We start from the raw sequence: 20,656 nt of genomic DNA, 5'->3' as shown, positions 1-20,656 counted from the left end.
GGTCACCCAGCTGTTAAGCTGGAGCTCGGTCTGTGTTCACAGCTCGTGAACTTCACCGCTGCGTCTAGTTCCACACAACTTCTGGGCTGAATGGAGAGAGTATGTTAGAGTGTGGACTGGGCAGTGCCAGCGGCTGTTGTGTGTGAGAGATGGTGCTTATTAAGACCACACAGGAGCCGGGACTGGCCACAGCTCCCAGGTCCTGTCCTCAGGCTGCTGACCCCCTATCAGAGTTTCTGGAAAGAGGCCTCGTTGCTTTAAAAGGCAGTTCCAGGCAACGCTGTGGCCAGATTTTAACCTAGAGGATTTGTAAATGAGAGTAGTGTGCAGGTTTCTTTTTCACCCACTGATTTAGCCACTTTTAGTGAGGGCTTCCTCTGGGGCACGGAACAGGCAGTGGCCACATAGGCACCCGCGTCAATGGTCATGGGTATGGAACAGGCCATGAGCGAAAGCCAGGTCAGGCTCAGACATGATGGCAGGGGCCTGACCTGGCCTGTGGGCTCAGGGAAGTGATGCTGGGGGTGAGGGCAGAGGACAATGTGAACTCAGGGCGGAGCGCTCAGTATAGGAAGCAGTGGCCAAGGATGGCCCGGCTGCAGAGGGACAGCAGGGCAGGAAAGTAAGGCATGTGCGAGAGAGGGAGGGAGGGAGCTCTGCCAGCACCCGTGAGGGTGGGTGATGGCAGCCCCCTAGGTTTTCTTTCAGGGGTCCTGGGCAAACGCCAGCCTGGATGCCTGCCGGCACATGGGACGCCGAAGTGGGACTCTTGCCTGTTTTTGAATCTCAAGCCTGTCCTCACACCCTGTCACTTATGAGTGAGCGCAATGAGGAAAGGCATCCTTGGGTCCTTTACTGGAGTAAACAGAGTCAATCCCAGGCTTGTGAGCATGGTCTGTGGGCCAAGAGGGACAGACAGACCTGTTCTGGCCCTGCCTGTGTCCCCTGCTTGTTGCATGGTCTTGGGTTAGTTGCTTCACCTCACTCTGAGCCTCGGTTTTCTCATCTGTGAAATGGAATGGCACTAATGATGGTGCTGACCTCATGGGGTTACTGTGAGCAGTTGGTGAGCGTCTGAACAGAGCTGATGAGACTGGGAAGTGTCTGGCGTGGTGCCTGGCACACAGTAGGAACTCCTTCGGTGGTCACAGATGTGGTTGGTTGCTTGTATTCTTGCTGGGAGTCAACGAGCTGAAGGGCAAAGTGTGTGGAGCAGGGTCTGGGAGTTTAGGCGAACGTGGGAACAGGTTCCAGATTACAGGCATTACTCGCTGTTCTTTCTCGTGGGACGTGATATTGTGTGTCACTTGGCCAAGCTGCCCAACGACAGTATCGAGCGCGGAGCAGACTGGTATCTGCAGGCTGAACTGGGGGGAATGTGGCCTGAGGTTTTCTCTGTTCTCCCCCACATGCTTTTATAGTCCAACGTGGGGATCCTGCCCACATGAAGAAGACCTGCCCTGAGCAAGCGGCCACCTTCTCCCCGTGTGCCCTCCAGCCAGAGCCCCTTTTCCATGGGTTCTTGGGTGGGATGCCTCCACCGCACACAGACCCCCTTGGAGAGGCTCACAGGGGTGGCACGCACAGGCCGGGCTGTGTGATACCTACGTGGGCATCAGTCGGGCCTGTACCGAATTCACCCTCCACACAACAAGCCGCCGTCAGGTCTGGAGCGGGGAAGAGAGAGCCTGTGTTCCCGGAGCTGCTGGCTGGTCTTCTCTGCTCGAGGCCCCGGCCCCCATTGGAGCCAACTGCGCTAGCAGGGCCTAGTCTGTTTATTTGTGCACCACGGGGAACGCTGGGTGGCCACCCCTTGCTCCCTTCCTCCAGGAAGAGAGAGGGCGCGGGGAGCCGCAGCCAAAGCCTCCCGCTGAAATGCTCTTCTCTAAGGCGCTGGCTTTCCTTCAGTCCAGCCTCTCCCTGGCCAGCGATCCTGGCTTCTCCTCTCCGAAGATTACTTCAGAATTGCTTAGAAGCTCTGGGGACAGACTGCCTGGTGTGAATCCCAGCTCTGCCCAGCCCTGTGATTTGCTGAAGCCCTCGCCTCTCAGAGCCTCAGTTTCCTCATCTGTAAAATGGGGAGAGTAGCAGACGGATCATGAAGGGCTGTCGTGAGGAGTAACGGAGTTGAGGCATGTGAAGTGCGTAACACAGTGCTTACCAGCCAGTGTCGTTTGTATCGCTATTATCACCTGTTAAACTGAGAGCCCGCTTTCTTAATAAGATTACTTGATGGGAACTGAAAGCAGAGTTCCTTGGCAAAGGCTCAGCTAGGTTTGGTTTGACCCAATCAGGTGGGTTCAGGGGGGCGGGGGGTGAGAATCCGCATTGCCTCAGCCAGGCCTTGCCGTTGCCGTCTGTGCACTCCACGTGTTTCCCTCTGTCTCTCTCCCGGGCACATTCCAGTGCACAGGCTACGCAGGAGTCAGCAGGAATGTGATGTTTCATTCTCTGCCGGCCTCCCTCTGAGCTGTCTCCAGGCAGCTCCCACAGGAATCGGTTCTTGAACCTGGGCACCTGGAGCAGCCTTTGTTCCTCAATGCTTCAGAGCATTTGTCAGGGGCCTCTGTGGAGCCTGATTCAGGGATGTGGGAAACTGAGGCCCAGAGAGGTGAAGCCCATTGACTGGGCTCACACAGCAGCCAGACACTCAGATCGGCCACAGAGGATGGACGAGGGAGAGAAGAGGTTATTTCAGGGGCTCCCTTTCTCTGGGGGAGGGCTGACTGTGATGGCTGTGGCCGAGGGCAGTGGTGATGGGGGAGGGCAGGAAGTGAGCACGAGGCTTCAGGGAAAGAGGGTGGGCTTGTTTAGAGAAAATCCATTCACCCCTTCCCTTTAGACCAGGGTTTCTCACCTCAACGCTATTGGCGTTTGAGCTAATTCTTTGCTGTGGGGCCTCGACGGAGATGCCAGCGGCACCTCTTCGGTTGTAACCACCAAAAATGCCTCCAGGCAGTGCCAGGTACTTTCTACATGTAAGTCAATTACTTCTCCAAACAACTCTAGGAAGCGCAGAGTATTAGTCCCTGTTTTAGATGAGGGAACTGAGGCACGGAGAGGTTAACCCTCGAAATCGCACAGTGAGTGAGCAGCAGAGGAGAGGTGGGACAGGTGGTCTGGCCTCGACATACCCTCACTGCCTCCCGGCCTTTCCCCAGCCCTCACTGAAGGGGCCCCCATGAAGGGAACGTGACTCTCGGGGGTCTAGGAACTCCTCTGCTCCCGCCTTGGACAGTCTGATCTGATCCGACGCTGGGTCTCCAGCCTGTGGTCCAGGACCTACCCGCTGATCTTAGTGTCCTACGGGGTCCATCTGCACCTTGGGTGTCTGTGATTGACAGCCCCACTGCTTCCTTGCTGCTGTCCCAAGGAGGTGCCCAGCTTCTGGAAGCAGAAAGCTCCTGCCCCTCATGAAGCTAGAGGAGTCGAAGCCTCTGTGTGTGCTCACAACAGCTTTCAGGGCGAGGGATCGTTATCCCCATGTTATAGATCAGGAGATCGGGGTCCACAGAAGCCCAGTGAAATGCCCTGAGTCCCTTAACTAGTATGGGATGTAAAGAATCTAATAGGAGGTGGAAAGGAGTGGTGAAAGGGGCAGCGATCAAGAAATTAACTTGGGGGCTTCCCTGGTGGTGCAGTGGTTGAGAGTCTGCCTGCCGATGCAGGGGACACGGGTTTGTGCCCCGGTCTGGGAAGCTCCCACATGCCGCGGAGGAGCTGGGCCCATGAGCCATGGCCGCTGAGCCTGTGCGTCCGGAGCCTGTGCTCCGCAAAGGGAGAGGCCACAACAGTGAGAGGCCCGCGTACCGCAAAAAAAAAGAAATGAACTTGGGAGAGGTCCTCTGTGAAATTCACTCCAGTACTTCAGTGGAGATGACCGTGCCTAATTACAAGATCAACCCAGGGGGATTGCGTCCTCGAAATCCTTCCCAGGCCAGCCTCCTGTGAGCCGCCTCTCATGGCGTCCTCTTCTCTTTCTCTTCCCAGGGCGACATGGGAGCATTGGGTCCAATTGGCTACCCAGGACCCAAGGGCATGAAGGTAAACAAGACCTGTCCCTTAATTCGAGTCTCATCACAGCTGGGCACCCCCTGACTCATTTCAGCCCGGAAGGAAGGCTACCCTGATACGGTGTTGGGGGGCACTCAGAGGGGGGCTGGGGTGGAACGTGGCAGATCAGGGGCTCCGTGCTTCTCAGTCCTGAGAGCCGGTCATCGTCCGCATGTCATGTATGCCAGACATCTTCATTGGACAGCAGTCCTCCAGCTGAGCATGAGTCAGACTTGGTTCTGGACTTCAGGGCACTGAAAGTCCAGTGGGGGCCGTTACCAGGAGCACAGAAACTCTATATAATGGCAAGCCAGTGAGTTCAGGACATCCCTGAGTGGGATGGGCGTGCAGGAGAAAGGTGGGCTCAAATTGCCCGGACCACGTTCCAGGGATGATTCCATTTGGCCAGCAGGCGTGTGACACGGCTCATGAAGCCCGTCTCTCCCCATCGGCACCCTTCTCCCCTGGATGTGTCCAGAGCACTGCGATTCGCCAGTCAACTGCCCCTTCTCGTGGTCCTTCAATCCGCACCACTGCCCTCTGGGCTGGGCCCTCCAGCACGGGGGCTTGCAGCAAGCCAGTGGGTTTATGCCAGGGCTCTTGACTTGTGGGGTTTTGAACGTCCCTCACAGCTGAACCCTGGCCTCTGTCTTGCAGGGACTGATGGGAAACGTGGGGGAACCCGGACTGAAAGGTGATAAGGTGATCTGAATACTCCCTTATTGCACTGTGTTTTGTCTGCATGCGAACCCCCTCAGCCTCGACGCTGCTGCTGATTTCTTGCCAGGTCCACTCCCCTGCGCTCTTACTGCCTCCCCTCTGGCCCCGCTAAATCTGCGCTCCCCAGCTTCTTCCTTGTTAAGTCTGGGTGGGACCCAGGCTGATGGCTCTGGAGGCACGCAGACCTTGGCAGACAGAGTGTGGGGGGCTCTCGAGATCCGGGTCGGGGGTAGGGTAAGGCAGGTCTCCGAATTTGGGGAGCAAAGCTGAGGCCAAAGCCACAGAACACGGGGTGGGCGGGGAGGAGCGGTGCTGAGATGATGGGCCCCAGGGCAGGGCTGATGGGGGGTCCAGAGACCCCTCCCAGGCATAGGAGGAAACAGATACGCATCAGCCCCCCAGAGGAGAAGAGGGAGCCCCATCCCAGAGTCTGAAAATGCAACGGAAAAACCAGGACGGGCCCCTGAGCTCCCACCTGCCTTCCTGCCAGCTGCCACGTGCCCTCCGCAGCCCTGCTGCTGAACTGACCCCGGGCCAAACCAAAGCTGGAGGTGGGTAGGTGGGACCCCGGGGCCCAGCATGGGGCAGCACCTGGCCTGGGTCCTGCAGCATCTGAGCCAAGAGACATGGAGGGCAGGGAGTGGTGCCCCTGTGCTCTGCCCTGTGGCCATCTCCCTGCCCTCCCCTCTGCCTCAGGGAGTGTGGGAGAGTTTCTGGCAACATCCCAGGTTCCAGAAACCTGAGCCAATAAGAGCTGCTCAGCTGCTCCCAGGGCCAGGCTGCCTCTGCACCTGTCTTCAGGTGACTCTGCTCCTCCTAAGTCCGAGGAACAGGAACAGGTACCAGCGCTGGGCCCGCTCTGAGTGCTCTGCGGGGCTTAGCCCGGGCATCCTCCACCCCTCTGTGAGATAGGAAGCTTGCCGAGCACAGACAGCTGGTAAGTAGTGTCAGGATTTGAACCCAGGCACTGCCGACAGAGACCTCCACCACGAAGCAAGACAGGTCGGAAGGGCAGAGCCAGTGAGGCCCTTAGAAGTCATCTCCTCCAGCGCCTACATTTCACAGCCAGGGAAGCAGACCCAAAGAGGAGAAGAGACGCAGCGAAGGAAACTCAGTGATCTATTGGAGCCAGCCCAGACCCTGGACTCAGAAAGTTAGAGCTGCCGGGCAGAAATGGGCACCCCAGATTGTCTCACCCACTCCCACCCCTAGGTACCTAGCCGTGCGGTGCTCAGTCTTCTCATCTGTTTCCCCCTTTCCCATCTCCTCCCGTCACGCCCAAGCCTCCAGCTGCAGCTCCCTCAGCCTCGCGGACTCAGCTCTGCCCCCTGGCTGTGCCCTGCTGCCTTTGCTAAGCCCCCTCTTCCACGGCCCTCGCTCTGGAGGTGCAGGGTCTTTCTGCTGGAGGTGGGGCTTCCCCACAGCTACCTGTTTACCCTGCGGTGTGAGTCGTCAGCACTCTGGAAATGTTGAAGTCATGGAGGAGGGGAAGGAAGTGGGGGAAATAGGAGTGTAGGCAGGGAGCTTTTTATAGGCCCTTTGCAGAGCTGGCCTCCAGCTCACTGTTTCTTCAGGAACATGGCAATCAATGTGTTACGTAGAACTGGGCTGGCTTGCTGACCGCTGGTGCCTGGGACATCGAGAGAGGTGAAAGCACTGGAAAAAAAAAAAAAAAAGAGGAGAAAATTATTTTCCTGCTCGTAGATCTCAAAAAGAAAAATAAGAAAAGCAAACGAAATCTCTTTTCTGCCCCTGTGGCTGGGGCAGGGTCTTAATATTTCAGGGGGCAGGGTTCGGATCATCCCCTCTTCACTCCCACCCTACCCCCTGGCCCTCCCCTGGGGTGATAGAGACACCCCTTCATGTTCCATGGTCATCCTGCCCAGAATCCCAGATTGTCCGTGACCCAGCCTGGCCTCAGTCCCACTTACAACAACCTGGCTCCGTCTCCCCCCATAGCAGCACATTCTGGAACCCAGGCTTCTGCGCCAGGCCCAGCCTTCTCCAAATCCATTGTGTTGATTTCTTAGGTGCCTTTGAAACTTTTTTTTTAAAACCATCTTACTCCTCCTTTGGACATTTAAAAAAAATGTTCCTTGGTTCCTAAAATTCTGGGATATTGTACAAGATTTTCCAAACTGGAAAAACCAAAGTAAGTTAACATTTTTTTTTTTAAAAAAAAAAATTCTGGCTTTTGTTCTACCAAGGGAGTTCTGCTGGATCATGGTCTTAGCGGCACGACATGAGTTCTCTAAGATTCTCCATTCTTCCTGGGTTTTTCTCCCCATTCCTCCAACTGCTCCCGGGGCTGTGAATGTTTTCTGAGTCCTGGGGCCAATGTACCAACATGGGAAGCTGGAAATGATGAGGGCTGTGTGAGACACGTCCAGCTCCAAGGAGAAACGTCTCCCAATCTGGTTCTGCGACAGCTCATTTACCAGGACGTGGCTGAATACAGGCACGGACTAGAAGAGGCCTCCGACAGCCAGAATCAGTGTCACCAAGCCCACGCGGTGTGTCATCTTAGCAAAGAAACACCCAGACCTAACTCGAGGCCAGTTGACTCGTCGTTTACGCATAGTCTTAACTAGCCAGGTGCTCCGGTTTCTCATGCTATAGCTGATTAAAAGCAGCTAATTAGCAGTAGACCGAAGCAGATTGCTGGCATAGAAACTCCCACGGAAGGACGAAATGACAGTTCACAGCCTGGTGGTGAAAAATATCAAGCCACAGATGCAAGCGCTCAGAACCTTCAGCGGCGCAGGGCCGCCAGCGCTCAGAACCTTCAGCGGCACAGGGCCACTGTCCAGGCTGCGCGCTCCTCTGTGTGACACCAGCTGATGAGGAGGTTGAAAGATCGTGGGACAGCCCCTTTGACCCTCAAGTGTCTGTTCTCCTGACAAGGCCAGCTGACACTGGGCAGTTTAGTTTTCTGTTAGTGGAATGTTCAGCCACCTGAGCAACCCCAGGCAGACCTGCACGTAAGCTGGCTCTGTCCCCGCAGGGCCTAGCTTCCCTACCGGGGGCAGGGCAGGGCTGGGAGCTGCCCTTTGCTCTAACAAGGCTGCTGCTGGGCAGATCGACTTTGGGAACAGCCTCAGCAGAGCTGTACCCTCCCAGTGGGTCTGGACGTCGGGGAGACTTCCAGAACCCACCGTGGTCTCCATCGTAACCTTCTTTGCTGGTGTGTATTTAGGGTGAACAAGGGGTTCCGGGTGTGTCAGGAGATACCGGATTCCAAGGAGACAAGGTAATTGCAGCAGATTTGCCCCCTGCCCCCTGCCCTGCCCTTCTCTGCTCTGGCTTCCTTCCCAGGGCCCGTCAAGGGCCAGGACCCGCCTGTAGGATGGCTTCCTTTTACACAATCCTGTCTTCTCCATCCTCCGTCTACCCTCTCACTGTCTTTTCCCTGGACTTCACAATGGCCTCCTGACTTAGTCCCAGGCCCCAGCCTCTTCCCTCCCAGGCTGCCTTCCTCACCACCACAAAACTGTCCTGAGGGCCCAGCTCTGCTCTGTGCTCGCAGCCCATCCATGGCCCCCTACTGCCCCCAGAGTGGTGTCCCGGCTTCTTGCCCCGGCACCCAGCCCCCCGGCGCACAGGACACTCTGACACTTTCCTGCCCCTCGCCCTTCTAGCCCTGTGCTCCAGCCCCACTGACCTGCCCGCTGCACCTCAAGTTTGCACACACTGCTGCCTAGCCGGGCACACCCTCCGTCCCGCCTGTGCACGGCCCAGCCCCGCCGCAGAACCCCGCGTGGGTGCCGTCTTCTCTACCTGCTCGGGAAGTGACCGTTCCCTTCTCTGCCATTCTCATTCCCTGCCCATCACCTGCGGTAGCACATTTCTACCCTGGCTGATGGGGATTTGTGCTCAGCCCCCTGCCAGACAGCAGGTTCCCAAGGATAGGGCCCCCGGCTGGCCTGGAGGAGCTCAGCTGAGGGTCCTGCACAGACTGGTGAACACTTAAGACACGTCTGAGTGAGTAGCTGGCCTGACTGGCTGAGGAACCCAGGCAGCCTGCCGAGGCCAGCTCCTCTTTGCCTGTGTCCGGCACCATGTGGCCACATCTGGACCTCACCCAGCCAGTCAACGAGACCCAGATGTTGGCCAGCTCTGCCTCTTCCTCTCCCCTCCCTCCTGGCTGGCCTGTCCTGACCCAGCCTCAGTGTCTCCGGGTTGCGAGGCACGCAGGCCTGGCTGCCTCTCCAGCTGGGCCCCAGGCTCCAGACTTCCCCAGGCATCAACGGTTCTTCAGTGCTTGCTTGGAGGCCCAGGGTCCGGGGTTCCAGGATGACCTGGTGAGGACAGGAGCTGCTGTTTCACCTTTGCATCCCCAGGTCCCAGCCTATAGGGCTGCCAAGCTGGAACTTGCAAGCAGGGAAAAGGACTAGGGAGCTCATCCTCCCCCTAAATGTGGATGTTCTCCAAGCCTCAGGCCGGCAAGGATGACCAAGCAGCCGTTCATCTGGCCATTTCCGGTCCTAACTAACCACAGTTTGCTCTGCATCTCTTTCAGGGGAGCCAGGGATTACCAGGGTTCCCAGGCGCACGGGGGAAGCCAGGGCCTGTGGTAAGTACCTTCTGCTCTGAGATCTCCAACCTCACACTCTCCAAATGGTCATGGAATATGGCCAGAGATGCTTTCACATCCAGGATCTCCTTTCCTCTCGCAGCAGCTCTGGGAGGCGAATAGAGCAGAGCAGAAATGGAGATTCACCCATTTTACAGATGAGGACACTGAGGCCCAGAGGGGCAGGAGTACACCCAGCACCATAGATAGGCATCAGTCACTGGCAGACCTCTGGTGAGAATCAGGGCTCCCAATGTCTCATAACTAATAGTAACATTATTAATAATAGCAGTGGGTGTCGTTGATTTATTGAATGTTACTGTGCATCAGATCCTTCCTGTGCTATACCTCTCTGAAGTCTGCCAACAACCCCAGGAGTTAGAGACTTATTATTGCTCCCATTTTGCAGATGGGGAAAGTGAGGTTCCAAGGTGAAGTGACTTGCCCTGGATCCTGTGGCTAGCAAGTGTAGGAGATGGGGTTTGAACCGTAGCTCCTTGCAGGTACCTAGGCAGATTTCACTCCTATTCTCCTGAGTTTTCCAACCACCCCCAGCCAGCGGGCTAATACAGGAGATCCAGGGAAGGTAGACCCTCACTTAGCCCTGCCTCCTCCACAATCTCTTCTCTTCCATAGGGCAAAGTTGGAGACAAAGGATCCGTTGGGTTTCCTGGGCCCCCTGGACCCGAGGTATGCAATACCCTATTTCTCTGTGTCTGGCTGCTACTGGGACTGGGTGTTGTGCTTGGGAAACCAAGGCTCAGAGACAGGGAGAGACTTGCCTGGGGTCACACAGCAGGTGAGAGATGGGGCTGAGAATAGAAATTCCTTTTCTGCCTCTGTGCCTCCCGGCTTCCGTAGAGGCTCTCAAAGGCAGTGGCACAGAAGCTGGCCTCAGACAGCCTCCCCGGCTTCGTAGCCACCTTTACAGTTTCCAGAACAAACGTCAGGAAAACCCTCTGAGCTCTACTGCCTCGACCCTTCACGGGAGCTCCCCACATTCTCTACACTGAGGTTTGAGGCATCCAACCCTTCTGAGCCCTGGAACTTTTCTAACTGCCAGCAGCCACCCTGGAGAAGTGCAGGGCTCACGGCTCACACGGGGGAGCAGGGGACAAGTGTGAAACTCTGGTGTTCAATGGAGAAGGAGAAATAGTGAAGGATGGATAAAGCAATTAACATAACAACTCTAGTTGAGTCAGTAGAACCTGAGAGTTTCTGATACATGTGATAACCAGCACAGGTACGTTAAACGTTCATCCCCTGGCATTTATGTACAAAGGAGCGAGGCAGCTAGTCGAGCCCCTTTTGCTCTCCCCCCACCCCACCCCAAACCCCAGTACAGGGACCAGCTCTGGAGAACAGGGTGGACAGTGCTAGGGCTACTGTCTGTCTCAGGGGGTCTAGCTCAGCCCTAGCCGCCACCCCACCTCTACACACCTCCCTGGCCTGGGGCCTTGCACATTCGTAAGGTCTCAGAGACAGAAGTCTAGTTCTGCCGGGTTCTCCAGATCCTTCCAAAGATCACTCCTGGTATCCCCCGGATGGAAGAGAGAGTGTTTCCTGAAAGCTACAAGTTCTACTTTCTCTGTTGACTTTGGCCATGACACAGTCCTATCTTTAGACGAGTGGACTTGGCCTCTCTTCCATGGACCTGCTTCCTTCCCCTGGTCACTGGAAAAAGACTTCTCTGAGAGTCCGGGTTTCCCAGCAGTCTGGCCAGGGCGGGTGGAAAGCCTGCTGCCTCACATTAGGCACCTCCTCATGCCAGGAGGCCGCGTAGTATCTTCCGGATGAGAACTGATCGAATGGTCACCACAACCAGGGAGGGAGATATTGCTACCACCGTTTACAGATGAGGGAACTGAGTCACAGAGCAGCGGAGTGACCTCCTCAGGGTCACTCTGCTACTTGTAGCAAAGAAGGTCTTTATTTGCTCTTTGGCTCCCTCCTGGGGCCCTGGACAGACGGGGGTGGGGTCTTCCTCCCCCATCTTTGCGTTCTGTTTGGATTGGCGGACTCAGTATCCAGAAGATGGCTCGGCGCAGCTGAAGACACAGAAGCTGACGAGCATGTCAGCGCCTTCCCGGGTCTTTGCCTCTTTTCAGCCACCGACCGTGGGTGCAGCTCCAGCTCCCTAGCCCCCGTGTGAATTAGCTCTTGCACTCATCAGTGGGTCCGAGCTGTGTGAGTGCTAGGATTTGATCGGGATCCTGACCTTCAAGTTCTCCCTGGAGACAGGCCCACCCCAGGCAGACTTGTTTTGTTTTCCCAGGACACAGGACCCAAAACCCTTTGGAATGCAGGTTTTTATTGAGTGCGTACCAGGTGCCAAATACTGAACTAAGCGCTGCACTCACCTTATTCTCTTTAAGCCTCGGAACAGCCCTGTTAGATGATTTTATGGTCGCCATTTTAGAGGTGAGGAAGCCGAGGCCCAGAGAGGCTTAGAAACCTGTCCGGGGTCACACAGTGAGTCGGGGCAGAATGGGACTTAGAGTCTTTCAATTTGAAGAAAAAGACATGGGGCTTTAGCTCCATGTGTGTTCGCTCCAAATTCAGGACCGTTCTTGCCTTTGCTAATGAGAAGCGTGAGAGAAGCCTTGAGCTGGAACTTAATGGGAGTTACCAAAAGCTCAAAAGAGGAAGGGGAAAAAGCCACTTACAAAGGCGGAGTGGGGGAGCGTTCTGATCTCAGGGATTCATATAAGAAGGCTTTGGTTTCTGGCTGGCAGAAACCAAAGGGAGTAGTGGGTCTGCCCTGAAAGCAAATGGGGTTCTAGGCTGAATTAACAGAGGTATTACAACCAGAACAAGGAAGGGGATGTTCTTATACTGGCCTGTGCTGGTCAGTTCACACCCAGAGAAGCATGGGTGTCCTAGGGATCAGCAACATTGGAAGCTGGGCAGTTGGAGGAAGCCAGACTGAGGGGCCCTGGGCCCCTGACTAGAAGGGACAGAGAAGGGCAGGCCTTTTCTGTTGGGGAAGGGAGGAGATTCTGCTCCGTGTCAGGAAGAAGCTTCCATTGTAAATGGATGTACTAGTCATCCACCTAGTAAATCTCAGTGGGAATTTCAGCTTCCGACATGAGCTGAGGTTTACTAGATCCGTCCTTTTCGAGCCTTTCAAAGTCACAACAAACCCAGAACACAGAGGATCGCTGCAGTAAAGGATGGCATTTCTCAGAGCAGAGGACGGCTGGCTCTGGGGCCCTGGCTGCCCCGGGCTTAGGACTTGGGAAAGTCTGGATTGGACGAACGTGTATGTGCTTGTTCCCGTGCTGAGACCTTCCTGCCTTGTCTTCCTTAATTTTCTCAGCACCTCTCTGAAGTGTAGGGACTGATTCTTTGTTTTAGAACTGTGATAACTGACGGCCCAGCGTCACATCCCCTGCAGGATGAGATGGAAATCCAGGTCGGTCCCCCTGTAAGACCTGTGGCCTTGGCATTTCCCTTCATAGTCCCCCTGGGTGACTTCTACCCTCTGCTTCCGTTCAGGGATTTCCCGGAGACATTGGCCCCCCTGGGGACAACGGCCAGGAAGGCATGAAGGTGAGTCCCTGCCCAGGGGAGCTCCGGCTGACGAGGATGACAGCTCTTTGGAAACCGTGGGCCTGCTTGCAAGCCAGCAGGAGTCTTGCCAGCCTGTGATGGAGATGGAGGTGCTGCCTCTGAGACCCCTTTTTGTTCCCTTCTCACCAGGGTAAGCCTGGAGCTCGAGGCCTGCCGGGACCCCGTGGGCAGCTGGGGCCAGAGGTGAGACCGTCTGGCCCTGCCCCCTGCCCATCCCTCCCAGCTCCCAGCCTGCTCTCTCCTGGGTCCTGGAGGCCTTAGATGAGGGCCAGGGCCCCTCAGTCAGGAGACACAGGGCCCAGGGCCGCCTCAGGCTTGCCCTCCAGCTCACCCTTTACAGCCCTGCCCCGTGACCTTTCCAGGGTCCTTCTCTGCCCCGGCCTGACTGGCGGGTCACTCCCACCACGGCAACCCCATTGCCCTGGGGTTTTCTCTCTGGGAGCCACCGCCACTGCTTCTGCTCACAGCAGCAGTTTATTGGGGTATTGATATGGGAGGGAAGGAATCGTCAGCTCACGTGAGGTCCTGAATCTCAGGGGAATAAAGACACTACGTCGGGTTCCATGGTTAGTGGCAGGCAGCATTAGGATTCCAACCCGGGTCTGCTGAACCCAAAGCCCATGGCATAGACCCTGTAACTTCTGGGCTCCTGGGGGCCGCCTCCGGCCTCCCCAGAGAATGACAAGACTCGTGCAGCTAGTAAGTGGCAGAGTGAAGATGTGCTGATTGACTCATTCATGATGAAGGGGATTGACAAGTTCTCTGGGCCTGTTGGAGCATCAGGTGAAGGGCTGTTGGATGCCTCAGGGGCTGGTCCCAGGTTTTTCCCGTGCACGAGGCCCTCCACTGCACACCTTGGCCTCAGGCCTCAGGCCTCAGGTCCCCCATGACACGCAGCCCTGGGTGAGGGTGCAGGAGGCCCAGACTCACCACGACCACAGGCAGGCATCTGGCTGACATGGGTGCCTTCTCAGGCTGGTTCTGGGTCTGGCATGCCATACGGGCCAGTCTGGAGGCTGCCTGAGCCTGTGGGAAGGCCTGAGGCATCTCCACAGGCGGGAAGCTGGAAGGAGGGTAGGAGGGAAAGACGGCACCAGCCCCGTGCTTCTGTCTACACTCACGTTACCACGTTACCACTCATATGCCTGCCACTTGCTCATGTCTTCATTGATTCACCTGTCCACTCATACATTCATTCGGTCCTCCATCTCTTCCCTCTCTTGTGCCCGCCTCCCAGCCTTCATGCACCACACACCCACTAGACCCTGGGCACACTCATCCTGAGTGATGTCGGGGGCATGGCTTCAAAAAAGAATGAGACATCGTGGCTCTCCTCCAGGAACTCAACTTAGGTTACTCATCAGAGTTTAGTATGATCCTCTCTGCCCTGCACCCTTTTACAGGTGGGGAAACTGAGGCACAGTGAGGGTAAGTTCTTTCACCGAGTAAATGGCAGAGCTCAGAATAGAGCCCGTATCTTTGAGCTGCCGTCTGGGCTCTACTCCCACGGCATATGGTAGGGTTTGGCTCTCCTGCCCAGCACGACCACCAGCCCGAGCGAACCACATTCACGGGGCAGCTGGAGCCCCATTCACACAGAAGCCCCCATGTGGCCTGGCCTCTAGGCCTCTGCCCTGGGTGGGGCTAGGCAGGGGCCCAGGTGCACCATTTCTAGGTCCAGGAGAGCTCTCCTGTGCCCACCCCTTCCCCTCCTAACAGGTCAAGTTCTCCAAGGCAACCGCTGGGTTAACTTTCTCCTTTTTGTTCCTCTCTCGTGTCTCCCGACTCTAGGGAGATGAGGGACCCATGGGGCCACCGGGGGCCCCTGGCTTGGAGGTGAGTGTTGCTGGCTCGGGGGAGGTGGGATTTGTCAGTGCTGAGCCAGCTGTGTGCAGGTGGGCAACATCTGGGTGGTGCACTGGAGAGAAGTTGTCAGTGAGGGCCTTGGCCCCCCCCAGGGATGGAGCTAGGACAGACCCCAGAGGAGAGAGACAAGGGGCAGGAAACTGTTCTTGCGCACCTACTGTGTGCTGGTGCTTTGCGCATCCATTTCCGTTCATTTGATTCTCCTGTGAGAGAGACAGTGCCTTTCTTAGTTTCATTCAAGGCCCTCAAGGCTCAAAGAGCGAAGGGCTTAGCCCAGTATCTCATAGCCAGGAAGCGAGGAAGCCCTGCCTGGAAACTGACTCTGCATTCTATCCTCTGCTCCAAGTGGGCTTCCAGAAAGAAGGTGTATGTCCTGCCGCACCTTCAGTCGCGATTGCATGAATTGGCAGGTTGTGGATTTTTTTGGTCTCAGGACCTCTTTACATTCTTAAAAATGATTGAGGACCCAAAATGCTTTTCTTTGTGTAGGTTACATCGATATGAGTACTTAAAACTGAGAAACTTTGGATCAATTCATTCAAAACTAATAACAAACCCGTTTCATGTTAACAAAAATCATCGTTTTTTTAAAAAAATAGCTGTATTTTCCAAAGCAAAATCATCTAATGAAAAGAGTGGCATTGTTTTACATATTTTGCAAATCTCTTTCACGTCTGGCTTAATAGGAGTCAGCTGGATTCTCCAGTCTGCCTCTGCGTTCCATCTGTGGTTGATACCACGTGTCGTGTAGCCTCTGGAAAACTCCACTTACATTCATGAAAATGAGTGACACGGGCAAATGACAGCTTAATATTCTTATGAAAATAGTTTTGACCTCCAGTGAAATCTCCAGGGAAAGGGTCTCAGGGACCCCCAGAGGCCCCGGACCGCACCTTGAGGACCACTGGTGTGAACTTTCCATTCCCCCTGTGTCCTTTATCTTCTGTTCCAGTCCCTTCCTTTTCCTCACTCCTTGAAATCAGGTTTCATCATCCCCATTAGCAAACAGGACCAGCGGGGGAAGGGGGACTTCCCAAGGTCACACAGCTGTAGACCCTCCCTGCCTCCCCAAGGACAGTTGGCAGCCTAGAGACATAGGGGCTCTGCATCCCTGCCCCCTCCTGGCTTCTCTCACTCACCTCTCCCTGTTGCAGGGTCAACCCGGCAGAAAGGGGTTTCCTGGAAGACCTGGCCCGGATGGCTTGAAGGTGAGGGGACCTAGAAGTGACTGGGCAGGGAGGAGAGAACGCCTGGGGAAGAGAGGAGAGAGGGGGAGCCAACCTGTGAGGCCCCAGGATGACCCCTGAATGCCTGGCCTGTTGTGAAAAAGGGAGGAAATGGTCCCCGTTTATCACAAAGTATGTATGGCTAACGGAGAGGAAACAATGGACACAACCTCAGTGTCTCCCAGTGGGGCAGCGTTCAAGCAATGGGGTACAAGGTAGCCACCAAAGATGGCGCGCTGGAAGATTTTACAAGACGGGAAAATGCCTGTGCATTGCGGGGGGCGACGGCGGGGGTGTAGGAAGCAGGTCACATAGCGGAAGAGTGCATTATGAGCCTGTGGCGGGGGCTGGTTACACTTGTTCCCGAAGGCTCAGAGCAAAGGCTGGAATGTGGACGGGGGTTATCTCTGGGTGGCGGGATTACAGGAGATCTCCATTTTCTTCTCTGGGCTTCTGTATTTTCCCCATCACGTACCATAAGCATGCATTTCATTTATTAACAGTTCTTTTAAAGTTATCAAAAAAGAACTGGCCCCAGTAGGAGAGTGTGACCCTCAACACAGGGGCAGCTTAATGCCCTTCCAGGCACTCCCTCTGAAGAGGCTGGATTTCCCCAGCCGTCCTGGGCAGGGATCACTGGGCCAAGTTTACAGCTGGGCCAAGCGCACAGAGGGTGAGGGCAGAGCTGGGGGACCCAGGCTGTCCATGTCCCCTCCCCTCAGGGGAAATGGCTCCCGTGTCTGTGTCTGTCTGGCCCCTCTGCGGGTCCCAAGTGTGAGGTCTCGGGGAGGAGTTGGGGTGGAGGCTGAGGCTCGAGCCGGGATCACAATGTACCACATGCATTTGTAAACCAAACTCCTGGCTGGTCCAAGCTCACGTCCTGCCCTCTGAGGTCTCGGCCTTTCTCCCTCAGACACCCGCTGTCTTTCTGTAGTGGGAGCAGTGACATAGCCTGGGTAGATTTATCCCGTGGGTCTGCTCACCAGTGTGGCTACGGCTGCAGAAGAAGCAGGAGCCGTCCCAGCAGACGGATGAGGCTGCGAATGGCCACCTGGTATGAGAGCTGGAAATAGCCTCGGAGACAAGAGTCTGATTTTCCTTATTTGTAGCTGGGGACGCCGAGCCCAGAGCAGAGACGAGACCCACCAGAGTCACTTGTGAGCTGGTGGCAGAGCTCTGGTGGGTTAGGTCCAGTACTCAGGCGCCCTGACTCCCCAGTTCCCTGCGCGTCCTGCGGTGGGGCAGCCTGGTGCAGTAGGAATGGGGATTTCCATCAGTCAGACCAAAGTTCCAATTCTAGCCCTGCTTCCAGCTCACTGTGTGACCTCCAGAAGGTCACTTCACCTCTCTGAGCTTCAGTTTCTATCTCCACAAAATGGGTTGATGAAGGGCCCAAATGAGATACAGATCTCGTGCCAAGTAATCTGCCCAGGGCCACTCTGAGGGAATGGTGACTGGGGTCATCCCTGGGGCCAGAGGTTCTGTCCCAGTATCCCTTGACCCTGCCACTTGTTTGGAGTCTCCAAGGCCGGACTCTGGAGTTGAGTTTCCTGGTCCATCCCCACCGGTGGGGACTAAGGCCACTCAACTGGGGTGTCCCCCAGGAGGCCTAGACTCCTGTCACCCATGCCAAGTGACCCTCCTCTGTGTCTCTGCAGGGAGAACCAGGCAATCCTGGACGGCCGGGGCCCGTGGGTGAGCAGGTGAGTCGCCACTGTCTTGGAGCATATCGGCTCCCTTTACTGAGCGCTTACACTGTGGGAAGCACACACACGCACCTCGTTCATTCCCCATCCCAGCTGGAGAGGTAGGTTCGCTCATCTTCCCCTTTCATTGACACGGACAGACTCTGGCTCTGAGGGAGGTGAGGTCACTGAATGAGAAAGCCATGAATCTCAGTCACAGCGGTCACGCCCCACGCCCTGATTCTGCAGATGCTCTGGGGGCATTCGCCCAAAGACATTACGTGACTTTGCTCCCGGAACGTGAAAAGTGGAAAAGCCCTCCACGGTCGCTGTTCGTGCTCAATTTAACGGGGAAGCTTGAAGACCAGAGAAGCAGAGCCACTTGCCAGGGACTCTTGGTCCAGGCATCCCTAAATTATAAAGAAGATGAAATTCAAACCAGTGGGTCTGGATAGTTGGGAAGTCGGGTCAGGGTCTGAAGAGCAGAGGAGGTGACAAGTGGTCATTGAGAAGGAGGTCCAGGGCCCTCGGTGCTGGAGGCTGCTGGGTGGATGGCCGGCCTCCGTCCCCCCTCTGCAGCCCCGTGCCTCCTGAAAGCATCACCTCTGGGCTTGTAGGCCGGATTGGAAGGTAGCAGTCTCCTCCACTCCTTTAAAGGAGGACCCCACCTTCTGAACCCTGTGAGGAGCTGCCTCAGGCTGGAAGGAGCAATGAGGCTGGGGACCCAGAAGAATTTGTCTCCACCGAGAAACACCATCAATGGCGTGAGAGTCACACGCACGATGAGCTTCCTCACCAGGCCTGCAACATCTGTTGGGGGGAAGAAAGGAACTAAAGCAGGGGGAGGACTGGATTTTTGAAACCTTTCCAGTGTTATTCGAGTGTATTCTGTGGGAAGCCTGGGAGATTGGAAGGGCGGCCGTGGCCTGGATGTATTTCCTCATTGGAAAAAAACAGGCAATACGTTCAGCAAATTTAATTTCATAGTTATGCTCATGGTAGGGCCCTCGGGAAATAGATACTCGGAATCCTAAGATGGCAGGACACGAAGAGTCCTTAGAAATCACTCTATCCTGGGGTCCTAACCTTTTTTGTGCCTTGGACCCCTTTGGCAGGCTGGTGAAGGCCATGGACTCCTTCTCAGAATAGAGAACTTTTAAATGCATAAAATGCAAAACAAAGGACTACAAAGGAAATCAATTATATTGAAATACAAATGTGACAGTACGTTAAAATGTGATCTCCGCAAAGATCTGTTTCTTTGTTCTTGCATTAAATAACGAGATCTAACGGCGGGGTCCAGTCATGACCTCAATTTTGAAGTGGTGACAAGCCTTGCCGATACATTTTGAACTCTCTGCAGCAGTGACGGTAACGTGACACGTAAATATCTGTGACCATTACAGGTGCTGTGGGTGTGTTGCCTACACTCATATTTGCTAAATTTCAACTAGGTTGGTGAAAATAAAAGTTGTAGTTTTTCCCATTCAAGTTTATGGACCACCTCCGCCCCCTGCCTCCTGAAATCCATCCGTGGAGCCTTACGGGGACCCTAGGTGAAGAACCCCTGGATCCTGGTCCACGTTGGCAGGCTGGGATTCATGGAGGAGAATGGGCTTGACTTAGATGACCAAGTAAGGTGGTGGCAAAGCTGGGGCAGGAGGAGTGGCAACCTGGCCCGGGCAGCCCCGGGCTCACTCGTTCAGTAGAGCCCTCAGCTAGCTGCCCGGCTGGCTGAGCAGGAAAGAGAGACCTGTCTGAGCCATGAGGCAGGAGCCCAGTGGCTGCCATTAGGCACGCGGGGTACCATGCCTGCTGTTCCCTCGGCCCCCTCCCGAGGTGGGAAGGAGCAGGCATTTCCTGTTCATGGCAGAATCAGAGGATCCCCAGGAAAGAGTATAAGGACCTCCTTATAACCACAGTGTCTGCTGCATTTATCAGGTACCTGTTAGGTGCCAGGCTCTGTGCCAAACACTTTCCTTACCATCCCCAGCAGTTCCTCCAGCAACCCCATGACAGTCGGTAGTATTGGCCCCGTTTTGCAGATGAGGAAACCAAGGCCCTGAGAAGTTAAATAACTTGCCCGAGATCTCCCAGGCGGTAACATAACCGTCAGAGCCCAAGTTGACACTCAGGCCTGCTGGATTCCCATGACCTGCCCCGAAGAGTCTAGAAAACCCTTGACCTGAGCTCTTGCGGTTTTCCAACAGCTAGTTAGAGTACAGCCAGCCTGCTGGGCCCTGTCCCAGGTGCTGGGTGCACAAAGATAATTACAAGGCATGAGCGTTGCCTTTAAGAAGCTCTGTCCAGGGGGAAACCAGCCCTCTCGACACCTAACCCTGAGACGTCTAGTCCAGCAGAGGACCCACGACTGTCTTGTTCCCAATTGCATCCCCGGCACCCAGCAGAGAGTCATATGAGAGCAGGGAGGGAGGGAGAAAACCCCCATAGTCGACAACAGGCCTTTATCTGTAGACTGCATAAGGACCGGGCCAGCCTCCCCCACCACACACCGGGGACTCAGATCCTGTCTGTGCCATGCCCACTGTAGGTGACGATGTTGCCTCCCCCCCGCATGCCCTCTTGCCAGCTGAGAGGAGCCAACTGTGCCCACAGCTGTCAGAGCTGGTTCTGCACCAGCCCTGCCAGGTGGAAGCCCTGGGCCTTGGGGGCGAGCTTCCCTGGACCAGCCTCAGCTCCACCCGCGGGACAGGGTGCCAGGATGTTCCGGGACAGTGCCCCAGTGGGGACAGGGTGTCCTGGGATGGGGGCGGGGAATGGGCTGTATGGCCCTTATTCATGAGGATCCCATTTGGTTTCTTCATTGAAGTTTATGACCTGCCTGCCTTCCAGGACCCAACAACTCATAAATTTAAAGTAGCTATGAAATTTCTGTTTCTCTGGGCCAGCTGGGCAGGGGCCTCTTAACAGAGCAGCTTTTATTCCCTTTACTCGGCATC

The 20,656-nt window shown here is 55.6% G+C and overlaps 1 protein-coding gene across 1 annotated transcript in view; it reads left to right on the top strand.

The window, feature by feature from the left end:
- The window catches only part of COL27A1 (collagen type XXVII alpha 1 chain), a 143,278-nt gene that overhangs the window by 65,499 nt on the left and 57,123 nt on the right, over positions 1 to 20,656 (top strand). Inside the window, exons 15-24 of the mRNA XM_060014270.1 lie at positions 3,991 to 4,044; positions 4,711 to 4,755; positions 7,970 to 8,023; positions 9,293 to 9,346; positions 9,983 to 10,036; positions 12,845 to 12,898; positions 13,049 to 13,102; positions 14,711 to 14,755; positions 15,940 to 15,993; positions 17,670 to 17,714. Of these exons, the coding sequence (XP_059870253.1) occupies positions 3,991 to 4,044; positions 4,711 to 4,755; positions 7,970 to 8,023; positions 9,293 to 9,346; positions 9,983 to 10,036; positions 12,845 to 12,898; positions 13,049 to 13,102; positions 14,711 to 14,755; positions 15,940 to 15,993; positions 17,670 to 17,714 (513 nt within the window). The remainder of the gene's footprint in view (positions 1 to 3,990; positions 4,045 to 4,710; positions 4,756 to 7,969; positions 8,024 to 9,292; positions 9,347 to 9,982; positions 10,037 to 12,844; positions 12,899 to 13,048; positions 13,103 to 14,710; positions 14,756 to 15,939; positions 15,994 to 17,669; positions 17,715 to 20,656) is intronic.

Source organism: Delphinus delphis, chromosome 6 (assembly GCF_949987515.2).
Source record: "Delphinus delphis chromosome 6, mDelDel1.2, whole genome shotgun sequence".
Taxonomy (NCBI): domain Eukaryota; kingdom Metazoa; phylum Chordata; class Mammalia; order Artiodactyla; family Delphinidae; genus Delphinus; species Delphinus delphis.
This window is presented reverse-complemented; position numbering and strand designations above follow the sequence as displayed.